This window comes from Pristiophorus japonicus, chromosome 8 (genome assembly GCF_044704955.1).
Source record: "Pristiophorus japonicus isolate sPriJap1 chromosome 8, sPriJap1.hap1, whole genome shotgun sequence".
Lineage (NCBI taxonomy): Eukaryota > Metazoa > Chordata > Chondrichthyes > Pristiophoridae > Pristiophorus > Pristiophorus japonicus.
Window position 1 is genome coordinate 63,982,686 of NC_091984.1, and position 26,040 is coordinate 64,008,725.

The 26,040-nt window shown below is 45.7% G+C and overlaps 1 protein-coding gene across 1 annotated transcript in view; it reads left to right on the forward strand.

The window, feature by feature from the left end:
- Positions 1-26,040, forward strand: part of LOC139268089 (ras-related protein Rab-3C-like) — a 231,119-nt gene that overhangs the window by 172,819 nt on the left and 32,260 nt on the right. The window contains exon 3 of the mRNA XM_070886103.1: positions 18,810-18,928. Coding sequence (XP_070742204.1) covers positions 18,810-18,928 — 119 coding nt within the window. The remainder of the gene's footprint in view (positions 1-18,809; positions 18,929-26,040) is intronic.

Genomic DNA, 26,040 nt, shown 5'->3' on the forward strand with positions numbered 1-26,040 from the left:
CCACTCTCTGGGTGAAGAAGTTCCTCCGCATCTCGGTCCTAAATGGCTTACCCCTTATCCTTAGACTGTGACCCCTGGTTCTGGACTTCCCCAACATTGGGAACATTCTTCCTGCATCTAACCTGTCTAACCCCGTCAGAATTTTATATGTTTCTATGAGGTCCCCTCTCATTCTTCTGAACTCCAGTGAATACAAGCCCAGTTGATCCAGTCTTTCTTGATAGGTCAGTCCCGCCATCCCGGGAATCAGTCTGGTGAACCTTCGCTGCACTCCCTCAATAGCAAGAATGTCCTTCCTCAGGTTAGGAGACCAAAACTGTACACAATACTCCAGGTGTGGCCTCACCAATGCCCTGTACAACTGTAGCAACACCTCCCTGCCCCTGTACTCAAATCCCCTTGCTATGAAGGCCAACATGCCATTTGCTTTCTTAACCGCCTGCTGCACCTGCATGCCAACCTTCAATGACTGATGTACCATGACACCCAGGTCTCTTTGCACCTTATAACAAACAATCATCATACATATATTGCATGGTTATACATAACAAAAGATATGGACTTATTTTGCCATATTTACAAATCAAACTTAACCACTGGTTTTCTGTTTCGAAAAGGATACCTTCTCTCTCGAACAGAACTTTCCAAACTTGGTGTCAAACTTAGACTCATTCTAGGCTGAGCCTGAGGAGAGTTTTCCTCCAAGGGATACTCCTGATCTACATTTGAACTCTCTACAACTTCAGACTGTTTGTCTGCCTGACTTGGACTCAGACTTAAATTTTCACTTTCTCCTGGACTTGTTTTTAATATATTTGATGTAGGATTGGCTACTGGTACTGTACTTGCAATAAGACTATCTGATGAATCAGAAATAATTGAATCATTCCAACTTTCAACTTCTGTCGGTAAAATATAATCAATGTGAACAAACCTAATCTTTCCATGATCTAATATCTTGACCAAATATGTGCGAGGACCATATATCCTCACTACTCTTTCTGGTAACCACTTTAACCATTTATGGTGATGGTTCTTCACTCTAATCTTCTGATTTAATTTCACACTTCTCTCTCTTACTCTACCTCTATCATGATTCTCGTCTACTGACTGTGTCAAGTTTGGCTTTAACAACGACAAAACGTGGTTCGTGGCTGGCATTTGAGAAACAACTCTGCTGGTGTTCTACCAGTAGTTGTATGAAGAGTATTAACGATAAGTAATTAGAAAATTAGCCAATTTGTGCTCCAACGACAACTGTTGTTTCTTTGGATTTGGATCCAACATTTGCTTGATGAGGGCATGTTTTACAAGTTGTACTGTGCACTCTGCTGCACCATTTGAAGCAGGCTGGTACGGTGGAACCTTGGTATGTTTCACACCATTTTTGCTCGTGAACTGTGTAAATTTTTCTGAACAAAATTGTGGTCAATTATCAAATACAATTTCTTGGAGGCCATATGAAGAAAATAATCTTTGCAAATTGTCTAATGTTTTACTTCCGCATCGGAAACACCTCGACCTACTTCGAATGGCTATCAATCACAATGAACAATTGTTATCCTTCTAACTCAGCAAAATCGATATGTAACCTGGGCGGCCATTTCCATGGCTGTAATGGTATTGATGGTGGTTTCTTGCTTACCGATTGACATGTTGTACACTGACTAACGATGTACTCTATATATCTTTTGCTAGACCTGGCCACCCTAAGTAGCTGCATGCAAAACTCTTGGTCAAGCACATTCCCAGGTGCTGGTCATGAAGATCTCCTAATAGTTTGGACCTGAATTTATTTGGAATAACTACTCTTGCACCCCACATAATACAATTTTTATCCACGGATAATTCATTCCTACGAACAATGCATGAATGAATATCTTTCTCTGATACCTGGTTTGGCCAGACATTTGCTATGTAATCATACACCTTTGACATAACTGGGCCATGTTTCGTTGCTCTACCAATCTCTTCATCTGAGACTGGCAGTTCACCAATGTATGAAAAATAGAACACTTCTTACCTATTGGGTGTAACTTGTGATGGGGATAGCAATCTAGACATAGCATCAGCATTACTGTGATCAGCTGATCGTCTGCATTCAATATCATATGTATATGCTGACAAAATTAAAGCCCATATCTGCATTTGGGCTGCAGCTAATGTTGGAGCTGGGGACTCTGGATGGAGGATTGCTGTCGGGGGCTTATGGTCCGTAACGATGGTAAACTTATGACCATACAAGTATTTGTGGAACTTCTTGACTTCAAAGATTAATGCCAAAGCTTCCTTCGATTTGCGCATAATTACTCTCACTGGCACTGAGAGTGCGTGAAGCAAAAGCAATTGGTCTCTCCTCCCCACTACATAATACATGAGAGATCACTGCCCAACTCCATACGGAGAGACGTCATATGCAAGCTTGATCTCCTTAGATATGTCATAGTGAACTAACATGGTGCTCGCTACCAATTGGCTTTTATACTCCTTGAATGCTGCGTCGCATTCTTCTGACCACTTCCAATGGACCTGTTTTTTCAGCAGCTCATTCAGTGGATGTAACACTGTAGCCAAATTTGGTAGGAACTTCCCATAATAGTTCAAAAGACCCAAAGATGCTCGACGTTCAGTGACATTCTTGGGAGTGGGTGCATTTCTGATTGCATCCAGCTTTCCCTTGGTTGGATGTAAACCATCTTTGTCTACTCTGTGCCCTAAGTACTCCACTGAGTTTTGAAATAACTCACACTTGTGAGCAGTCACTCGAACTCTGTGCTTCTCTAGTCGTTTGAGGATTTCATTCAATATGTTATTATGGATTTGCCTGTTTGGTGCTGAAATGAGTATGTCATCTAAATAACATACTACTCCTTCAATACCTTGCAAAATCTGGTTCATCACCCCTTGGAATATGGCAGGGGCAGAAGACACTCCAAACAGTAGCCTATTAAATTGATATAGGCCTAGATGAGTATTTATAGTCAAGCATGACTTGGACTCCTCATCTAGTTCCAGATATAAGTAGGCATTTGTGAGATCTAACTGAGAAGATCTGACCACCTGTCAGCGTTGTGAATAAATCTTCTACATTTGACAATGCATTGGGAAGATTACCCTCTAGAACCTGGTTTACGGTTACTTTATAATCACCACACAATCTTACCACACCATCTGACTAGAGACTGAGAACACTATCTCTAAGATAGATCTATTTAATTGAGTTACATCCATTGTTGTTGTACCTATCTTAGAGATAGTGTTCTCAGTCTCTAGTCTTTTGAGTTCTTGCTCAACTTTCTCCTTGAGTGCATATGGTACAGGACGTGACTTGCAATGAACTGGTCTAGCATCCTTCTGTACCTTGTCACGCGCCTTGAAGCCTTGGATCGGACTACCTGTTTCGCAGAACACCTTCGGATACTTCTTGATGACATCATCCTTCGAAGAAAATCTCATTTCAACACTAATAAATCGCATTCCAACCCAGCTTCAGTGATCTCAACCAATTTCTTCCAATAAGACAGGCTTGTCTCCTAAGAGAGGCAAGCTCTGAAATCGATCCTTGTATTTGACCGGAACGGTGATACGACCTACCACAGGAATTTGCTCTCCTGAGTAACCTTGCAGCTCTACCTTGGATTTCTCCAATGGGAAATCATGCAATTTGTCGAGGTATAGTGATTCCAGTACTACGCTCACGGATGCACCAGTATCGATTTCCATGGGTATTCTGGTTCCTGCAACATCTACTTGGATGATGATACTTTTCAATTCGCTGTTAGATACCCTGTGCATTACCACAGTAGTCCACTAGATGGATCTATATATTAGTATCGTGCTTTTTGAGTGTTGTTGGAGCTGCACTCATCCAAGCAAGTGGAGAGTATTCGATCACACTCCTGACTTGTGCCTTGTAGACAGTGGAAAGGCTTTGGGGAGTCAGGAGGTGAGACACTCACCGCAGAATACCAAGCCTCTGACCTGCTCTTGTTGCCACAGTATTAATTTGGCTGGTCCAGTTAAGTTTCTGGTCAATGGTGATCCCCAGAATGTTAATGATGGGGTATTCAGCAATGGTAATTCCGTTGAATGTCAGGGTGGTTAGACTCTCGCTTGTTGGAGATAATCATTGCCTGGCACTTGTGTGGCGCGAATGTTACTTGCCACTTATCAGCCCAAGCCTGAATGTTGTCCAGGTCTTGCTGCATGCGGGCATGCACTGCTTCATTATCTGAGGAGTTGTGAATGGAACTGAACACTGTGCAATCATCAACGAACATCCCCACTTCTGACCTTATGATGGAGGGAGGGTAATTGATGAAGCAGCTGAAGATGATTGAGCCAAGGACACTGCCCTGAGGGACTCCTGTAGCTATGTCCTAGACTGAGATGATTGACCTCCAATCACCACAACCATCTTCCTTTGTGTTAGGTATGACTCCAGCCAGTGGAGAGTTTTCCCCCTGATTCCCATTGGCTTCAATTTTACTAGGGCTCCTTGATGCCACACTCAGTCAACTGCTGCCTTGATCTCACCTCACATTTGGAATTCAGCTCTTTTGCCCTTGTTTGGAACAAGGCTGTAACAAGGTCTGGAGGTGAGTGGTTCTGACAGAATCCAAACTGAGCGTCAGCAAAGTGATTGGATTGGATTTGTCCTGTTTTTTTGTGGACAGGACATACCTGAGCTGTTTTCCAATTGTTGGGTAGGTACCAGTGTTGTAGCTGTACTGGAACAGTTTGGCTAGAGGCGCAACTAGTTCTGGAGCACAAGTCTTCAGCACAACAGCCAGGATGTTGTCGCGGCCCATAGCCTTTGCTGTACCCAATGCGCTCAGCCATTTCTTGATATCACGTGGAGTGAATCGAATTGGCTGCAGACTGGATTCTGTGATGGTGGGGGTCTCAGGAGGAGGCTGAGATGGATCATCCACTCAGCCCTTCTGGCCGAAAATGGTTGCAAATGCTTCAGCCTTATCTTTTGAGCTCGCGTGGTGGCCATCATTGAGGATGGGGATGTTTATGGATTCTCTTCTTCCCATTAGTTGTTTAATTGTCCACTGCCATTCACAACTGGATGCGGCAGGACTGCAGAGCTTTGATCTGATCTGTTGGTTGTGGGATCGCTTAACTCTGTCTATAGCATGCTGCTTTCGTTGTTTAATATTAATATAGTCTTGTGTTGCAGCATCCCCAGCCTGCACTTCTACACTCCTCATTGAACCAGGGTTGGTCCCCTGGCTTGATAATGGTAGAGTGAGGGATATGCTGGGCCATGAGGTTACAGATTGTGGTGGAATACAATTCTGCTGCTGCTGATGGACCACGGCACCCATGGATGCCCAGTTTTGAGCTGCTAGATCTGTTCTAAATCTATCCCATTTAGCACAGTGTTAGTGCCACACAACACGATGGAGGGTGTCCCCAGTGTGAAGACAGGACTTCGTCTCCACAGTGACTGTGCAGTGGTCACTTCTACCAATACTGTCATGGACAGATGCATCTGTTACAGGTAGATTGGTGAGGACGAGGTCAAGTAGGTTTTTCCCTCGTGTTGGTCCCCTCACCACCTACCACAGGCCCAGTCTGGCATATTTGTTCTTCAGGACTCAGTGGGACAGGGCATACCCAGGGATAGTGATGGAGGAGTCTGGGACGCTGACTGAAATGTATGATTCTGTAAGTATGACTAAGTCAGGCTGTTGCTTGTCTAGTCTGTGGGATAGTTCTTCCAATTTTGGCACATGTCCCCAGATGTTCGTGAGGAGGATTTTGCATGGTCAACTGGGCTGGGTGTACTATTGCCGTGTTCGACGCCCATGCCTAGGTCGATGTTGGGTGGTCCGTCGGGTTTTATACTTGTTATTGTTTTTCGTAGCGGTCTGGTAGGCCATTTCAGAGGGCAATTAAGAGTCAATCACATTGCTGTGGATCTGGAGTCACATATAGGCCAAACCGGGTAAGGACGGCAGATTTCCTTCCCTAAAGGACATTAGTGAACCAGATGGGTTTTTATGACAATCCACTGGTTTCATGGTTACCATTACTGATACTAGCTTTTTAATCCAGATTTATTTAATTAACTGAATTTAAATTCCACAGCTGCCAGGGTGCAAGTTGAAGTCATGTCTCTGGATCATTAGTCCAGACCTCTGGATTACTAGTCCACTAGCATAACAAATATACTGCCATACCCCTGCCATGGAAGCAGAATCCATAAATGGTTTTAAAAGGGAATTGGATAAATATTTCAAAATTAACCTGAAAGGGAAGGACAATGGGATAAGCAAATAGTTTTTTGAGAGAGCGGGTACAGGTGCAATGGGGCAAATAGTCTCCATCTGTGCTGTAAAATTTTATGATTCCTCTTCTGGAGAATTGTTTGCTGTTATTTGCCAGATTATTCTCATACAACTAGTCCTTAAGTTTTCTCTTGATGATCAGTTCCATTATTTTACTAGTTATTGATGATTGATGTGAGACTGAAAGTTCTGTAGTTGCCTTGGTGAGATTTGTCCCTTTTCTTGAATATGGGTATTACATTAGTTTGATTCCAATCTAATGGGATCTCCTACCTTCCAGTGACTCTTGTGGTAAGTGTCAGCACTTCACAAGTTTCTTTCCTACTTCTCTTAATACCTTAGGATAAATACCATATGTTCCTGTGGATTTGTTTTTTGACTAGTATAAGATTGTCTAGAAACTCCATTTTGTTGATGTTGAAGTCTGCAAGTCTGCATAGACGATTCTCATTGATGGAGGGCATGTTACTGTTGTCTTCTCCAGTAAATACTTCAAGGAAGTTGTCATGTATTCAACTATCATTGTAACCCATGTATAAGCTGACCTTAGTTGTACAACTTGAGAACATTGACCACAAGGGGGTGAACTTGTGGGAGACACTCCTAACCTGGACTTTCAGGTATAAAAGGGGATGCTCCACTCACCTTCATCACTTGAGGTCTTGGTAATAAAGGTAACTGGTCACAGAGTGACCTTCTCTCAAGTATGGGCCTCGTGTGCATTTATACTGTATAGTAAGGACATATCATTGGCGACGAGAAACTGGGATTTAAACCACGCGAGCATGGCCACTAGCAGCACAGAAGAGTTGTTCGTGATGATTGGGACGACTTTATTGAGAGACTACAGCAACATTTTGTCACTAAGGAATGGTTGGGACAGGATTCGGCCAACAAACGCAGGGCTCATCTCCTGACGGTTTGTGGATCCAAAACGTACTCCCTGATGAAGGACCTTCTAGTGCCAGAGAAGCCGGCGGACATGACGTTCGAAGAGCTCACTAAGTTGATCAGGGAACACCTTAAACCAGCGAGCAGCATGTATATGGCGAGACACCGGTTTTACACGCACCGGCGGCAAGAAGGGCAAAGCGTTCCAGACTTCGTGGCAGATCTCCGGTGACTGGCGAGCCTATGTAAGTTCACAGATGCATGCAGAACGGAGATGCTGCGAGACTTTTTTATTGAGGGCATCAGGCACGCTGGGGTTTCCAGAAAACTGGTTGAGACCAAAGACTTGACCTTGGAAGTGGCGGCTCTGATAGCCCAAACATTTATCTCTGGAGGAAGAGACCAGAATGATGTATGACAAAAATCTTGGCTCAAATGCGGCAAACGACCAGGGAGTCAACATTGTTAATGCGGCACACAGTTCTCTAGGCAGACAAGGGCAATCGGACATGCCCCAGCATGTAGTCGAACCCAAAGGGGGAATTCAACAGAGATAATGGCTAGCTGAGCGGCAATTCATGCCATCGCAATGGACAACGCGGCCAGAAATGGGGCCATCAACACCTGTTAATGGCGCTTAAGGACAGTTACAGAGACAGCCAGAGACGATCGACTGGTAATGGACCTTTTGTTTCCAACAACGGGGCCTCCAGCTCATGTTGGAGGTGTGGAGGCAAACACCCAACCAGAGCTTGCAGGTATCAGCAATATACCTGCAGAAACTGCAATGTCTACTACAACTTAGAAACATAGAAACATAGAAAATAGGTGCAGGAGTAGGCCATTCGGCCCTTCGAGCCTGCACCGCCATTCAATGAGTTCATGGCTGAACATGCAACTTCAGTACCCCATTCCTGCTTTCTCGCCATACTCCTTGATTCCCCTAGCAGTAAGGACTAAATCTAACTCCTTTTTAATATATTTAGTGGTGCGTATGTGCAGGAAGCCTGCAGTCAGGTTGATGTACGAGGAGGACGGGCCCGATGTAAGCCCTATGAGGCCAAATGAATACTGGGGGAAATCGCTGGAAGCTGAAGTTCAGCGAGTTCATGTGGAGCACATATACAGTTCATATACCAGGACGCCACCGATAATAATGAAAATGCTCCTCAATGGCATCCCAGTATTAATGGAGCTAGACACGGGGGCCAGCCAGTCCCTGATGAGGATCAAACAGTTCGAAAGGTTGTGAGTGTCCAAGGCCAGGAGGCCAAAATTATTGCCGATTGACGCACAGCTATGGACATATACAAAGGAGATCATTCCAGTGCTAGGCAGCGCCACGGTAGTCGTGACCCACAAAGATTCGCAGAACAGGTTGCCACTCTGGATTGTCCCGGGGGACGGTCCCGCACTACTGGGAAGGAGTTGGCTTGATGTCATGAACTGGAAATGGGGTCATGTCAAGGCAATTTCTTCTGTGGAGCGAGTATCATGCTCACAGATCCTGGACAAATTTGACTCATTATTTCAACCCGGCATTGGCACTTTCATGGGGCCAAGGTAATGATTCACATAAACCCGGACGCCAGGCCAGTACACCACAAGGCCAGAGTGGTGCCGTATGTGATGCGGGAAAAGATAGAATGCTAATTGGACCGCCTGCTGAGGGAAGGCATCATCTCGCCAGTCGAATTCAGTGACTGAGCGAGCCCGATCGTGTCGGTGCTCAAGGCGGATGGGTCGGTCAGGATATGTGGTGATTACAAGGTCACCATCAATCGGGTGTCACTCCAAGGCCAGTACCCGCTACAGAGAGCGGAGGACCTCTTTGCGACGCTATCCGGTGGCAAACTTTTTTCAAAATTGGACCTGACCTCAGCTTACATGACCCAGGAGCTGGCGAGTGAGTCGAAGAAGCTGACCACCATCACGACATACAAGGGGTTGTTTGAGTATAGCAGATGTCCGTTCAGGATTCGTTCAGCCGCCGCGATCTTTCAGCGAAATACGGAAAGCCTCCTCAAGTCGATTCCAAGGACGGTGGTTTTTCAAGACGACATCCTCATCATGGGTCGCGATACTGAAGAACACCTTCACAACCTGGAGGAGGTGCTACGCAGACTGGGCCGGGTAGGGCTGCAACTGAAAAAGGCGAAGTGCGTCTTCTTAGCTCCAGAGATAGAATTCCTGGGGAGGAGGGTAGGAGGGATCAGACCCACTGCGTCCAAAACGGAAGCGATCCAGACAGCACCCAGACCCCGTAACACGACGGAGCTGCGTTCGTTCCTGGGGCTCCTGAACTATTTTGGTAACATTCTTCCCAAATTGAGCACCCTGTTAGAGCCGCTACATGTGCTCCTACACAAAGGTCATGATTGGGTCTGGGGGGACAGCCAGGAAAGGGCTTTTGATAGAGCACGCAATTTGTTATGTTCCAACAAACTGTTAACCTTATATGACCCGTGGAAGAAACTTGTTTTAACGTGCGATGCGTCGTCCTATGGGGTCTGGTGTGTGTTGCAGCATGTGAATGCCAATGGTCAGTTACAGCCGGTAGCTTATGCCTCCAGTAGTCTGTCCCAGGCAGAAAGGGGCTACGGGATGGTAGAAAAGGTAGCGCTAGCATGTGTATATGCAGTAAAAAAAAATGCACCAGTACTTGTTTGGCAGGAAATTTGAGCTGGAGACTGATCACAAACCCCTAACGTTCCTTTTGGCCAATAACAAGGCGATAAATGTGAATGCATCGGCCCACATACAGAGGTGGGCACTTAGGTTAGCCGCCTATGACTACACAATTCGGCACAGACCGGGCACTGAAAACTGCGCCGATGCACTCAGCAGGCTCCCACTAGCCACCACTGAGGGAGCAACTGAGCATGATGCTGAGGTTGTCATGGCTGTTGAAGCTTTCGAAAGTGAAGCTCACCTGTGACAGCCCGTCAAATTAAAGTCTAGACAAATAAAGACCCGCTACTGTCTTTAGTTAAGAAATGTGTCCTGAATGGGGACTGGGCAGCCACGTACGGGGTATGACCTGAGGAATTTAAACTGTTTCATAGGCGCAAGGATGAACTCTCGATTCAGGCCAATTGCCTACTGTGGGGAAACCTAGTAGTCATGCCCCAGAGGGGCAGAGAGGTGTTTATCAGAGAACTTCACAATGAACACCCGGGCATTGTCATGATGAAGGCAATTGCCAGGTCACACGTTTGATGGCCAGGGATAGATGCAGACCTGGAACTTTGTGTTCGCAGGTGCAACACATGTGCTCAGCTGGGCAACGCACCCAGGGAAGCCCCCCTTAGCCCATGGTCCTGGCCCGCCAAGCCATGGTCACGCATTCATGTGTACTACGCAGGTCCTTTCATGGGAAAAATGTTTTTGGTTGTAGTAGACACCAACTCCAAATGGATTGAGTGTGCCATTTTAAATTCAAGCACATCCTCTGCCACGGTAGAAAGTCTACGGGCAATGTTAGCCGCCTATGGTCTACCGGATGTCTTGGTCAGCGACAATGGCCCGTGCTTCACAGCACTGAATTCCAGGACTTCATGCCAGGCAATGGAATCAACCATGTCAGAACGGCACCGTTCAAGCCGGCCACAAATGGCCAGGCGGAACGAGCAGTGCAGATAATCAAACAGGGGATGCTCAGAATCCAACGGGGTTCCCTACAAAGCCGCTTAACACGCCTCCTGTTGGCCAATAGATCCCGACCACACTCGCTCACAGGGGTTCCACCCGCAGAGCTGCTAATAAAAAGGACGCTCAAAACCAGGTTATCCCTTATACACCCTACTACGAAATAAATTGTTGAGAGCAGGCGTCAGTCACAATGTGACTACCATGACAGGAATGCGAGGGCGCGAAGTATTGATGTCAGTGACCCTGTTTTTGTCCTTAATTACGCTGCAGGGCTCAAAAGACTTGCAGGCACTGTGATTGCCAAAGAGGGGAATAGGGTTTTGGTAGTTTAACTTACCAGTGGACAAATCTGCTGCAAACACATGGATCAAACTAAAAGGAGATTCAGCAACCCCATAGAAGAAGCAGAGGAAGAACACGACATAGAGTTTACTCCACCACAGGTGACCGAACTCCTGAACCAAGTGGAGGAGAACCCAGTCACTGTGGGCAGTCCAGACAGGCCTGAGGCACCGCAAACAGCAGACACTCAGGCCAGCGCCCAACAACCGGAGCCCCAACTCAGGCGCTCTACAAGAGAGCGTAAACCACCAGAGAGACTTAACCTGTGATCCCAATAAGACTTTGGGCGGGAGGTGATGTCATGTATTCAACTATCATTGTAACCCATGTATAAGCTGACCTAAGTTGTACACCTTGAGATCATTGACCACAAGGGGGTGAACTTGTGGGAGACACTCCTAAACTGGACTTTCAGGTATAAAAGGAAGCTCCACCCACCTTCATCACTTGAGGTCTTGGTAATAAAGGTAACTGGTCACAGAGTGACCTTCTCTCAAGCATGGGCCTCGTGTGCATTTATACTGTACAGTAAGGACATATCAGAAGTAATCATAGAATCATCGAAATTTACAGCAGGGAAGGGCACCATTTCGGCCCATCGTGTCCACGCCGGCCGACCAAGAGCTATCCAGCCTAATCCAGCTCTTGATCCATAGCCCTGTAGATTGCGGCATTTTAAGTGAACTTCCAAGTATCTTTTAAATGTGGTGAGGGTTTCTGCCTCTACCACCTTTTCAGGCAGTGAGTTCCAGACTCCCACTACCCTCCTCTAAACCTCTTTCCAATTATTTTAAATCTATGCCCTCTGATTGTTGAACCCCTGTGCCAAGGGAAACGGGTCCTTCCGATCCAGTCTATCCAGGCCCCTCAAACAGGTCTCCCCTCAGCCTCCTCTGCTCCAAAGAAAACAGATCCAGCATCTCCAATCTTTACTCATAGCCAATATTCTCCAGTCCAGGCAACATTCTTGTAAATCTCCTCTTCACCCTTTCCAGTGCAATCACATCTTTCCTTTAATGTGATGACCAGAACTGTACACAGTACTCCAGCTGCGGTCTAACCAGTGTATTATATAGTTCAAGCATAACCTCCTTGCTCTTGTATTCCATGCCTTGACTGATAAAGGCAAGTATGCCTTCTTAACCATCTTATCTACCTGGCCTGCTACCTTCAGGGATCTGTGGACCTGCACTCCAAGGTCCCTTTGTTCCTCTACACCTCTTAGTGTCGTACCATTTAATGTGTGTTCCCTTGCCTTGTTAGACCTCCGCAAATACATTACCTCACATTTCTCCGGATTGAATTCCATTTGCCACTGTTCTGCCCATCTGACCAGTACATTGATATCTTCCTGCAGTCCGCAGCTTTCTTCTTCATTATCAACCACACTGCATATTTTAGTGTCATCTGCAAACTTCTTAATCATACTCCCAATATTTAAGTCCAAGTCATTGATATATACCACAGAAAGCAAGGGACCCAGAACTGAGCCCTACAGAACCCCACTGGATACAGCCTTCCAGTCACAAAAACACCCATCAACCATTACCCTTTGCTTCCTGCCTCCGAGCGAATTTTGGATCCAACTTGCCATTTTGCCCTGGATCCCATGGGCTACTTTTTTGACCGATCTGTCATATGGGACTTTATCAAAAGCTTTTCTAAAATCCATATACAGTACATCATGCACACTGTCCTCATCGACCCTCCTGGTTACCTCCTCGAAAAATTCAATCAAGTTAGTCAGACACGACCTTCCCTTAACAAATCCGTGCTGACTGTCCTTGATTACAGCGTGGAGGCCCCGACCTGCGAAAGACCATCAGCGGCAGGTTGGGGCCATAAAAGGAGCGGCGTGCGGCCCCTGGACAGCGTGAAGGCGTACCATTGCAAGGTACAGCGCAAGCTGGTGCAGGAGGGCAATGGCAGCGAAGAGGGATGTCATCAAGGTCCAGGCCGGTGATTGGAGCGTGGGCAGATACAGCAGGAGCAGCGAGGTCGGGACGAAGGAGCTGTGAGAGACTGTGGAGGGATGTGAGTGGGTCCAGGGGAGGCGTGAGTTTGGGGCCAGGGGCCCAGGGGCAGCATGGACCAGCCCACATTGCGATATGAAGATTTATCCTGTCCCTCAGGATTTTTTCCAATAATTTTCCCACCACCGAGGTTAGGCTGACTGGCCTGCAATTACTCGGTCTATCCCTTTCTCCCTTTTTAAACAATTGAGTAAATTAACTGTTTTCTGTTCATTTTAATTTTCATCTATATTGACATTCTTTAAGGCTCTCAACTTTTCCTGTCTATCCTGCTATTGCAGTATTAGCGCAACTTGTTTCCATTGCAGTCTAGACCTCTCTTCGCCCTCTGCTCACCTGTTTAACATGCTTCTGAAGTTTCCAGTGTTCTTCCCAGTGACACCTTTAGCCTTCTCTCTGTAGCCTTTGTGAAGTTTACCTTTCTTCCTTATTTCACTTGAATTATTTTGTCAACCCATTTAAGTTCATATTTTTGAGTCTCTGCTTGCTAATCTTGTATTTGTGCTAAATGTTTCTCATTATGTCTTTGACTATATTTAATTTGCTCTCAACTGAGGTGTTAATAATTCCTCCAGTCAATCTGGTTTAGTTGTTTCCTCGTGTCTTATAATTGGACTTTTTAAAATTGCACACTTGAATCTGACCCTCGTCAGTGGTGAATCCCAAATCATATTAAACGCAGTCAAGTTATGGTTGCTATCATTCAGAGCTGTCTCGACTTCCATTTCCTCCATGCTATCAGACTTACTTACCATTACCAAACTGAGCTGAGAGATGACTCTTAGGGATTCCTTGATGCATGGAGTTATGAAGCAGTCATGGATTACACTTATTAATTTGACTATACCACTTGGGTATTCCCCAATTGATATTTGGTTGGTTAAAATCCCTCATAAAATAATTTCACATATCCTCCTCATCTCTTAATATATTCTGTCTTCCCCCTTATCTGAGCTGAGCTTTAGTGTTATTTAATCCCTCTTTACATTAGAAATCCTCAACCAAAGAATTTTGTTGGTAGTTTTTTTTTCCTTTCTGTAAAGTCTACGGGCTGGATTTTCCGGCCCTTTGCGCTCCGGGTTTTGCCCCGGAGCGGCGTGAATGGCAACGGTGAGGTCTCCAGCGCCCCGCCGTGATCCTCCGGTCAGGTTTTGCGGCGGCGCTGAGTAACACCATCGGGAAGAGCTGCGCCGGGTGTACAACGACCCTGGTTGTGACACCGACGCGAGTTTGCGCTCCTGCCCGACCCGTCCCCCCGGAAATGCGCCACAATGGTCGCCTGGGAAATCAGAGTGGGCCAGCCATGCCGGCGGCAGAGAGGAAGGTAAAGTGCTCCAACAGAAAGTGCGATTGTTTTTGTGCGATTTCTGTTGCAGTGGCGTGGGCGATGTTTTAGGAATGTTCTTGTGGGTTTTTTTAGGATTCCTACCGCCATCCCCAGGTTTCTCTCGGCACGCTCACGGCCCGGCTCTTTAGCGGGAGTTTCCCTTCCTTGTGCCAAGAGAGGTTTACAATTCCCTGACGCAGTGCTCAGATGCCCAAACTTAAATACATTTGCCAAACTATTCCAGGCTGCTAACTTTCCCGCTCCACCGCCATTATCGCCCCGAAAACAGAGAGGCCGAAAATCCAGCCCTACTTTCTTTACCTCCCAGATACTACTGAACCATTATCTGAAGATACTACTGAACCTTGATTTCTTTAATCTCAGGTTACACGAAACATTAAGGGGGAGATCTTCCCGGTTTTGTTTTCAAGATCTGTTGAGTACTGTTGAGGGGGATGACTCATCAGGGGAGGGCAGCAGCAGCCAAGTTCATGGCACCGTGGGTGGCTCTGCTGCACAGGAGGGCAGGAAAAAGAGCGGGAGAGCTATAGTGATAGGGGATTCAATTGTAAGGGGAATAGATAGGCGTTTCTGCGGCCGCAACTGAGACTCCAGGATGGTATGTTGCCTCCCTGGTGCAAGGGTCAAGGATGTCTCGGAGCAGGTGCAGGACATTCTGAAAAGGGAGGGTGAACAGCCAGTTGTCGTGGTGCACATAGGTACCAACGATACAGGTAAAAAACAGGATGAGGTCCTACGAGATGAATTTAGGGAGCTAGGAGCTAAATTTAAAAAGTAGGACCTCAAAAGTAGTAAATCTCAGGATTGCTACCAGTGCCACGTGCTAGTCAGAGGAGGAATCGCAGGATAGCTCAGATGAATACGTGGCTTGAGCAGTGGTGCAGAAGGGAGGGATTCAAATTCCTGGGGCATTGGAACCGGTTCTGGGGGAGGTGGAACCAGGACAAACCGGACGGTCTGCACCTGGGCAGGACCGGAACCAATGTCCAAGAGGGAGTGTTTGCTAGTGCTGTGGGGGAGGAGTTAAACTAATATGGCGGGGGATGGGAACCTATGCAGAGGGGCAGAGGGAAACAAGAGGGAGACAGAGGCAAAAGATAGAAAGGAGAATAGTAAAAGTGGAGGGCAAAGAATCCCAAGGCAAAAAACAAAAAGGGCCACATTACAGCAAAATTCTAAAGGGGCAAGGTGTGTTAAAAAGACAAGCCTGAAGGCTCTGTGCCTCAATGCGAGGAGTATTCGGAATAAGGTGGACGAATTAATTGCGCAGATAGCAGTTAATAGATATGAAGTAATTGGCATCACAGAGACATGGCTCCAGGGTGACCAAGGCTGGGAACTCAACATCCAAGGGTATTCAACATTTAGGAAGGATGGACAGAGAGGAAAAGGAGGCGGGGTGGCGTTGCTGGTTAAAGAGGAAATTAATGCAATAGTAAGGAAAGACATTAGCCTGGATGATGTGGAATCGGTATGGGTGGAGCTGCGGAATACCAAAGGGCAGAAAACACTGGTGGGAGTTGTGTACAGACCACCAAACAGTAGTAGTGAGGTTGGGGACAGCATCAAACAAGAAATAAGGGATGTGTGCAATAAAGGTACAGCAGTTATCACGGGCGACTTTAATTTACATATAGATTGGGCTAACCAAACTGGTAGCAATGCGGTGGAGGAGGATTTCCTGGAGTGTATTAGGGATGGTTTTCTTGATCAATATGTCGAGGAACCAACTAGAGAGCTGGCCATCCTAGACTGGCTGATGTTTAACGAGAATGGACTAATTAGCAATCTTGTTGTGCGAGGCCCCTTGGGGAAGAGTGACCATAATATGGTAGAATTCTTTATTAAGATGGAGAGTGACACAGTTAATTCAGAAACTAGGGTTCTAAACTTAAGGAAAGCTAACTTCGACGGCATGAGGCGCGAATTAGCTAGAATAGACTGGCAAATGTTACTTAAAGGATTGACAGTGGATAGGCAATGACAAACATTTATAGATCACATGGATGAACTTCAACAGTTGTACATCCCTGTCTGGAGTAAAAAATAAAATGGGGAAGGTGGCTCAACCGTGGCTAACAAGGGAAATTAAGGATAGTGTTAGATCCAAGGAAGAGGCATATAAATTGGCCAGAGAAAGCAGCAAACCTGAGGACTGGGAGAAATTTAGAATTCAGCAGAGGAGGACAAAGGGTTTAATTCGGAGAGGGAAAATAGAGTATGAGAGGAAGCTTGCCGGGAACATAAAAACGGACTGCAAAAGCTTCTATAGATATGTGAAGAGAAAAAGATTAATGAAGACGAATGTAGGTCTCTTGCAGTCGGACTCAGGTGAATTTATAATGGGGAACAAAGAAATGGCAGACCAATTGAACAAATACTTTGGTTCTGTCTTCACGAAGGAAGACACAAATGACCTTCCAGATGTACTAGGGGACCGAGGGTCCAGTGAGAAGGAGGAACTGACGGATATCCTTATTAAGCGGGAAATTGTGTTGGGGAAATTGCTGGGATTGAAGGCCGATAAATCCCCGGGGCCTGATTATCTGCATCCCAGAGTACTTAAGGAGGTGGCCCTAGAAATAGTGGATGCATTGGTGATCATTTTCCAACAGTCTATCGACTCTGGATCAGTTCCTATGGACTGGAGGGTAGCTAATGTAACACCACTTTTTAAAAAAGGAGGGAGAGAAAACGGGTAATTATAGACTGGTTAGTCTGATATCAGTAGTGGGGAAAATGTTGGAATCAATTATTAAGGATAAAATAACAGCGCATTTGGAGAGCAGTGACAGGATCGGTCCAAGTCAGCATGGATTTGTGAAAGGGAAATCATGCTTGGCAAATCTTCGGGAATTTTTTGAGGATGTAACCAGTAGAGTGGACAAGGGAGAACCAGTGGATGTGGTGTAGTTGGACCTTCAAAAGGCATTTGACAAGGTCCCACTTAAGAGATTGGTGTGCAAAATCAAAGCACATGGTATTGGGGGTAATGTACTGGCGTGGATAGAGAATTGGTTGGCAGACAGGAAGTAGAGAGTCGGGATAAACGGGTCCTTTTCGGAATGGGAGGCAGTGACTAGTGGAATGCCACAGGGCTCAGTGCTGGGACCCCAGCTCTTTACATTATACATCAATGATTTGGATGAAGGAATTGAGTGTAATATCTCCACGTTTGCAGATGACACTAAACTGGGTGGCGGTGTGAGCTGTGAGGAGGATGCTAAGAGGCTGCAGAGTGATTTGGACAGGTTGGGTGAGTGGGCAAATGCATGGCAGGTGCAGTATAATGTGGATAAATGTGAAGTTATCCACTTTGGTGGCAGAAACACGAGGGCAGAGTATTATCTGAATGGTCGCAGATTAGGAAAAGGGAAGGTGCAACGAGACCTGGGAGTCATGGTTCATCAGTCATTGAAAGTTGGCATGCAGGTGCAGCAGGCGGTGAAGAAGGCAAATGGCATGTTAGCCTTCATAGCTAGGGGATTTGGGTATCGGAGCAGGGAGGTCTTACTGCAGTTGTACACGGCCTTGGTGAGGCCTCACCTGGAATATTGTGTTCAGTTTTGGTCTCCTAATCTGAGGAAGGACGTTCTTGCTATTGAGGGAGTGCAGCGAAGGTTCACCAGACTGATTCCAGGGATGGCTGGACTGACATATGAGGAGAGACTGGATCAACTGGGCCTTTATACACTGGAGATTAGAAGGATGAGAGGGGATCTCATAGAAATGTATAAGATTCTGACGGGATGGGACAGGTTAGATGCGGGAAGAATGTTCCCGATGTTGGGGAAGTCCAGAACCAGGGGACACAGTCTTAGAATAAGGGGTAGGCCATTTAGGACTGAGATGAGGAGGAACTTCTTCACTCAGAGAGTTGTTAACCTGTGGAATTCCCTGCTGCAGAGAGTCGTTGATGTCAGTTCATTGGATATATTCAAGAGGGAGTTAGATACGGCCCTTATGGCTAAAGGGATCAAGGGGTATGGAGAGAAAGCAGGAAAGGGGTAATGAGATGAATGAACAGCCATGATCATATTGAATGGTGGTACAGGCTCGAAGGGCCGAATGGCCTACTCCTGCACCTATTTTCTATGTTTCTTTGTTTCTATCTAAATCACTGCTTGACCAATTATTTCTTTATATTAACTCTGCTCTTTAAAATAGCAACGTTTGTCTTTTGTCCCACTATTCAACAATAAACCACATTACTCTGTATTAACAGAGAGGTTTGTTTTTCAGGACACAGCTGGTCAAGAGCGATACAGAACCATTACTACTGCTTACTACAGAGGAGCCATGGGCTTCATACTTATGTACGACATCGCCAATCAAGAATCCTTTAATGCAGTCCAGGACTGGTGAGTTGAAGCTAAATTTTCCTCCTCTTCATTCTGTTAATACATTCACCTTTTTAAACAATTCCCTACATCTCTCACTTACATTTTCTTATACATCATTCCAAAGAACAAAGAACACTAATTCACCTGTCATTTGGTGATCTGTTTAAAGACCAGTACAAATGCTGCTCTTGAATTGTCCATTAGGTGAGTCGGCCCACCTTCATCTCCAGCAGAATACTCAGTGGTCAGTGGTTAAATGCATCATCCAGCATGATGCTGAGCAGACAAACCAGGAAGGTCTGTCCTGAGTTAGCTGATGTCATCTGGGATAGTGGTGGGAACAATATAATTGGCCTCAGCACATCTGGGATGGAAGAGGAAAATTATTCATGGTGCCAATAATTTGGTTTTGTTTCTCTCCACCTGAATATGTGTAAATTTAATAAAGTTGCTGCGAGAAATACTCAGCAGGTCAGGCAGCATCTGTGGAGAACAAGAGTTAACGTTTCAGCTCTGTGACCCTCTGTCAGAACTGGAAAAAGTTAGGAGATGTGAGCGGATTTTAACCAGGTGCGGAGGCAGGGAAAGGGGAGGGGAGGAGTGATTGAATGCTGCAAATGGGAATGGAAGAATCATCAACAGCTGCCTTGCCCCTTCATTTAAAGGGGCGGGCAACTGCAAACTCTGCAGCCACTTTCATGGCAAACACTGGGCCACCAGGGAGGGTTTCGGCCGGGCCAGCAGCCTGGCAACCAAGAGGGGGTACCAGGCTGCCTGTTGATGGCGCTGCCGAACCTGGGGACATAATTGTCAGACCGACCTGGCAGTCGGCCGACAAAAAAAAAAATAACATGGTGGCCGTGGCAGTGTGCCCTCCCCTTTAAGGGCGGCTGATCCACCATGCCACAGAGAGTGTATCGACAGCAAAAGCTGTCAGGGGCACCGATCGGTGGCGGGGCCGTTCCTGCGAGGCAATACCGGAAAAAGGAGTTTTGTGAGGGTGGTCCCTGCTGGTCAGTAAAGGGTCAGCGCGTGCACGCTGCGGTGGGCAAACTGGCGGAGCGGTCCCGGGCACCGCTCCAAAACTCACGAAGGACAATTTACAAAATGGCGGCCCCTCCGCAAAGAGTCGGCGGCCATTCTGTGCTGCCTCATGGCCGCCGCTTTCAGGCGGCCAGAGGCCTTATCAGGAGGGGCAATTTCAGTCCGTTGGTCTCCTTATTTAAGGAGGGATATACTTGCATTGGTGGAAGTTCAGAGAATGTTCACGAGGTTGATTCCTGAGATGAAGGGGTTGTCTTATGAAGAAAGGTTGATCAGGTTGGACCTATACTCATTGGAGTTTAGAAGAATGAGAGGTGATCTTATCGAAACTTATAAGATTCTGAGGGGGGCTTGACAGGGTAGATGCACAAAGGATGTTTCCCCTAGTGGGGGAATCTAGAACTGGGGGGCTTAGTTTCAGAATAAAGGGTCACCCATTTCAAATGGAAATGAGGAGGAATTTCTTCTCTGAGGGTCGTGAATCTTTGGAATACTCTGCCTCAGAGAGCTATGGAGGCTGGGTCATTGAATATAGTTAAGGTGGAGATAGACAGATTTTTGAACAATAAGGGAGTCAAGGGTTAGGGGAGAGGGCATGAAAGTGGAGCTGAGGCCAAGATCAGATCAGCCATGATCTTATTGAATGGCGGAGCAGGCTCGAGGGGCCAAATGGTCTACTCCTGCTCCTATTTCTTATGTTTTTATTTTATTAAGTCTCTTCTTTGTCTTTTTTTCCTGAAGTTCACTGTGGAAAAGAAGTTGACTGATTAACTGCTTGCACTTCTAACTTGTGGTGACACCGTATGCAGATTCCTGGCCTATGATTTGCCAAATCTCATGGTATATAAATGAGTACATCAGAGTGTTCGGGATAAATCCCAGGATTCATCCACTCTGAAATGTGTTTACACTACAAAGTAATGTATTTACTTTAAATTCTTTGAGAAGATATTCTGCCCCAACCCTGACCCACTTCCCTGGGTCAGGGGTCATTTTGTATGCACGGTAGACTCCTGACAGGATTCCCAGCACTAAGTTAGAGCCCGCCACTACCCCGAAAAGTTGGCTGGGCAGTTAAAAGAAGACCCCCGAAGATCAAGAAATGAGTAAATTAATAGGCCCCATCTGTAATTGATGCCTATGCAGCATGGTAAGTGGGGGCTGGATTGGAGTGGGACATGGCCACCAAAAGGCCCTTCATTGGGGGACCTTAGGTCCATGACCACCAGATCCCGGGGCCTATGGTGGCTGTGGAAGAAGTCATAGTCTCAGCAGGGGGTGGGAATCTGGGTCAGGATGATAAGGCAGCCATAGGCCTCACCAATGGAAATTTTCCCTCATTTTCCACTGAAAACCTACCCCATTTTGGGTAGGATTGTGGTGGGGGATCCAGCTCCCTATTTCTACTCCATCTCCAAGACCACTTGCAATTATGGAGCTTTGCCTGTCTCATTCAGCTCCGCTAACTTCCTGTTTGTTGCTCATTGCTCTTCCTAAAATGTACCTTGCTACATTTCATGCCATAAAAGGTGTTATTGAACAAGGTTAAACATCCATTGTAGAGTTATACATCATGCGTTACTCGCTATAAATGTATTCATAGCTCTTACTGGACTCTGGCATAACCAAAGGAGGATATTTGCTGAAGATGCAGAAATAACACAGCCATCTCGTTCCAAATACTGAGAAGATCAGATTATTAAGAATAAGTGGTAATAGTGTTTGAAAATCATTTCAGATTATCGTTTCCGGACCAAATATGGTGACTTTTGTCAGAGACAAACTTGTCTTAAACGGAGCTGTGAATTTTACTCATTTTACTGCTGCTTAGATAGAAAACAAATAACAATCTAAAGTATCAGAAACTAAGAGCCATAGCTTGTACTAGGATGAAAAGGGTTAAGATTATAAAGCACCAGACTACAAACAGAATGGCTGAGAAATAGCTTATGATATTTACAGTAGGGATGAGTGTGAACCTGAATAGTTATTGAGCTGTGAAGCGTTCTAGCCCTAATTAGGGGTCTCTACATTTTAAAAGACACCATCTGCATGAGCAATTTGATAATAAATCCTTTGCATGTTTTTATTGCATTGTTATCGTAATTATTAATTAGTGGGGGTGGGGGTTGTCAGCAAAGAACAGCAGCTGGAGGAGGCTTTTTGAAGTGTAGTCACTGTTGTAACATGGAAAACTACAAACAGCAATGTGATAATGACCAGATAATCTGTTTTTGTTTTGTTGATTGAGGGATAAGTATTAGCCAGGACACTGAAAATAACTCCACTGCTCTTCTTCGAAATAGTGCCATGGGATTTTTTACGTCCACCTGAGAGAGCAGACTGGGCCTCAGTTTAACGTTTCATCTGAAAGACGACCCCTCCGACAATGCAGCGCTCTCTCAGCACTGCACTGGAGTGTCAGCCTAGATTTATGTGCTCAAGTCCCTGGAGTGGGTTTTGAACCCACAACCTTCTGACTCAGAGACAAGTGTGCTACCCACTGAGCCACAGCTGACACTTTAGCTGGTGGGTTTCGCTAGGCTACAAAAGCCGACAAGCTAAAGTTAAATTCAAAATGGAGGTTAAAGCAGATGCTTCCAGCCTCATTATGATGGCAATGGATTGGCTTAACCACCCCCCGTCCCCCCCTCCCCGCCCCCCCCCCATCAGACCTCCATTAAACCGGAAGTAGATGGGTTGAAGGTGGGTCCAGGTGGGGATTAAGATTTTTAAAACTTCAATTACCCTCACACTCCCAACCCACCCTTTTTTTTAAGGTTGAAATTCCCCCATTCTGTTTCTTTCCTGCTGAATGGGTTTGGTTAAAATTACCCCCAGTTCTTTAATTTAGCTTGATGACTGTGCTGACTGGATAAAAGTGGCTAATTAAATATTCACATCCCTATCTGCTTCATCAGCTAAACATCTTACCCAAGAAAGCTTTTACTTTAAGATGGCGGTTCCAGTACGTAACAAAGTTGTTACCTGTTAAAAGTCAGAATCTGTCTAGGACAATTGGACTGTTTGTTTTTTCATCTTTTGTGTTCTAGTCAGAGTAACAGGTTGTGATCTGAAGCAATCTGCATTGTTTACTGCCATGTGCTATATACCACAATAATTATCTTATTCGCTTCAGTGTGTGACTGCTGCTCAATAATCCTTATTTACCAGCATCATGTTCTTCAGTTTCAGTCTGCTCTGAGCTCAGCAGTGTCTGGAATTGGTTTCACTTTGTTTCCCTCGATCGAATTGATTTCTTTCCCGACACCATCTGCCTTCACTTCTTTTCTTGAGATGTTTGACTTTCCAACAGTTCTCCATAGATTTACGAGTTTATGTGTATGTCACAAAATGTTTCATTAATTCTTCCCTTCCCTTCCCTTCCCTTCCTTCCTTCATTCCATAGGCTATTTTTCAGCCGGGTGTTTGACATTTTTTTAGTGGTTGTATCCATATTAATAAATATTTTGAAAAATGATCGGGCTTCTAATGATCAACTTTTTCCCAAAGACCAATTCAGCATTGGGGAAGAGGGTTGATTACCTCTGTGATAGGTATAATAAAATTGTAAAGTCAATGTAAATGTTATTTTTACTAACAAGTTTATGATTTTTTTACCCAGTGCACAGGGAAAACCTTCCCCTTCCCTTTTTTCCGAGTTAGTGACATTGCTGTTTCGTCCTCAGGTTGCTGATTTAACTTTAGGTTTCTGCCCCATGATAGAAAATCAAAGGAAAATTGAACATGAAGAAATCTACACAAATTATTTGGGATTATAAATATCTTAAAAATATCACCCTGATATCTTGCATTCTGTTACCTTCTAGTGTTAAAACACTCCACTGCTCACAAGCTTCCAGATTTTTGCGGCGTATATACATGATGCTAAGAGGCACATGGGAATGGCTGAGGATTACTGTCCCGCCCGTTTTCTATTCCTTTCTCTTGGGAACTGTCCAGTTTTTGTTTGGCAGATATCACTATAACATCGATAACTACACAGATACAACCCACATTATATCGTCACAGTGGATCACCAGTCTGATGTTCTGCAGTGCAGAGCTCTATTTATAATTTCATAACTCACATTTTACCATGGATCTAAGATCTATAGGGCTAGACTTTCCACTTCAGATCGCTGGGCTAGTGCCCATATATAGCCCAAAAAAGGCACGCTATCGCCCATTTTGATTAAAAAATAGAAAGTTGGGCCGGAACATCGCCGGATAATTGTCAGCCCAACTTTCGTGTCACATCACCAAAGTGATCGCTGAGGTGATCGCCCACACATCGCCCAGCCCAACTTTCGTGTCACATCACCAAGGTGATCGCTGAGGTGATCGCCCACACATCACCCAGCGCAACTTTCGGCACATCACCAAGGTGATCGCTGAGGTGATCGCCCACACATTGCCCAGCCCAACTTTCGGCACATCACCAAGGTGATCGCTGAGGTGATCGCCCACACATCGCCCAGCGCAACTTTCGGCACATCGCCGGGCTGATCGCTCGCCGAAAAGATCACTGGACATCACTGGAGAAAAGCTGCTTTTACCTGGCCTTCCACACACAACTCGCCACTACGGATGCCATTTTGAACGTCTGAGGAAGTGAGGAGAACATAAGAACGTAAGAAGTAGGAACAGGAGTAGGCCATACGACCCCTCGAGCCTGCTCTGGCTTTCAATAAGATCATGGCTGATCTGATCATGGACTCAGCTCCACTTCCCCGCCCGCTCCCCATAACCCCTTATCCCCTTATCGTTTAAAAAACTGTCTATTTCTGTCTTAAATTTATTCAATGACCCAGCTTCCACAGCTCTCTGAGGCAGCGAATTCCACAGATTTACAACCCTCTGAGAGAAGAAATTTCTCCTCATCTCTGTTTTAAATAGGCGACTCCTTATTCTAAGCTGCTTAAACAAGAGGCTTATAATTTGTGAGTTATTTAAGGGTCTGATAGATCCACTGATAGATCCACTCACATTTATACTTATATTTATATTTATATGTATATTTATAATTTATATTTTATATTTTTTTTAGTACAAAGGGCATTTATAACAGCAGCGATAGTGATAATAGTGATAGTGATGGGGCCTGCAGCTTCTCTACTATTACTTGTAACTGCTCACATGCTGACGTCTGAAGTTGAGTTAAGTGAAAGGTTTAGTGAAGGGGCCAATCGAAGAGGTGGCAGACTAATGCCAAGGCAGAGGAGGAGAATGTACAGCCAACGAACTTATAGGAAGAAGCAATTTTACCTCAACTTGTCTGACTACACGTGCCTTAGGAGGCTGCACTTCTGGAAGGAGGTCATCGACGAGATATGCCAGCTCATCAAGGAGGATCTGCAACCTACCAGCTCCATCAGGACCGCACTGCCTGTTGAGGTAAAGGTTACAGTGGCACTATCCTTCTACGCATCTGGCTCCTTTCAGGCTTCAGCTGGCAACATCTATGGTATCTCTCAGCACGCCACACACTGCTCTATTCGACAGGTGACTGAAGCCCTTTACACTTGCACAATGGACTTTATAAGCTTCCCTATGATCTGGGAGGCACAGACCGGGAGGGCTTTGGGTTTCTCGAGAATAGCAAACTTCCCCAAGGTGCAGGGAGCAATAGACTGCACGCACATTGCCCTGAAAGCACCTTTACAGAACACGGAGGTGTTTTTAGTAACCGAAAGGGATTCCATTCCCTGAATGTGCAGCTCTTGTCGACCACAGCCAAATAATCATGGCAGTTAATGCTAAATTTCCAGGCAGCATCCATGATGCATACATCCTGCATGGGAGCTCTGTCTCAGAGTTGTTTGACAGTCAGCCAGAAGGTCATGGTTGCTAGCTGGCTCATGAGCCCACTGCGTAATTCCCTGATGGAAGCCGCGAAGCGTTACAACGAAAGCCATATAGCTACATGCAATATCGTCGAAAAGACAATTGGAGTGCCTGGACCACTCTGGAGACAGCCTACAGTACCATCCTGACCAGGTCGCTGCGCTTATTGTGGTGTGCTGCATGTTGCATAACCTAGCTATAAGGAGAGGACAACAAATGCCAGATGGGCTGCCGGTCCAC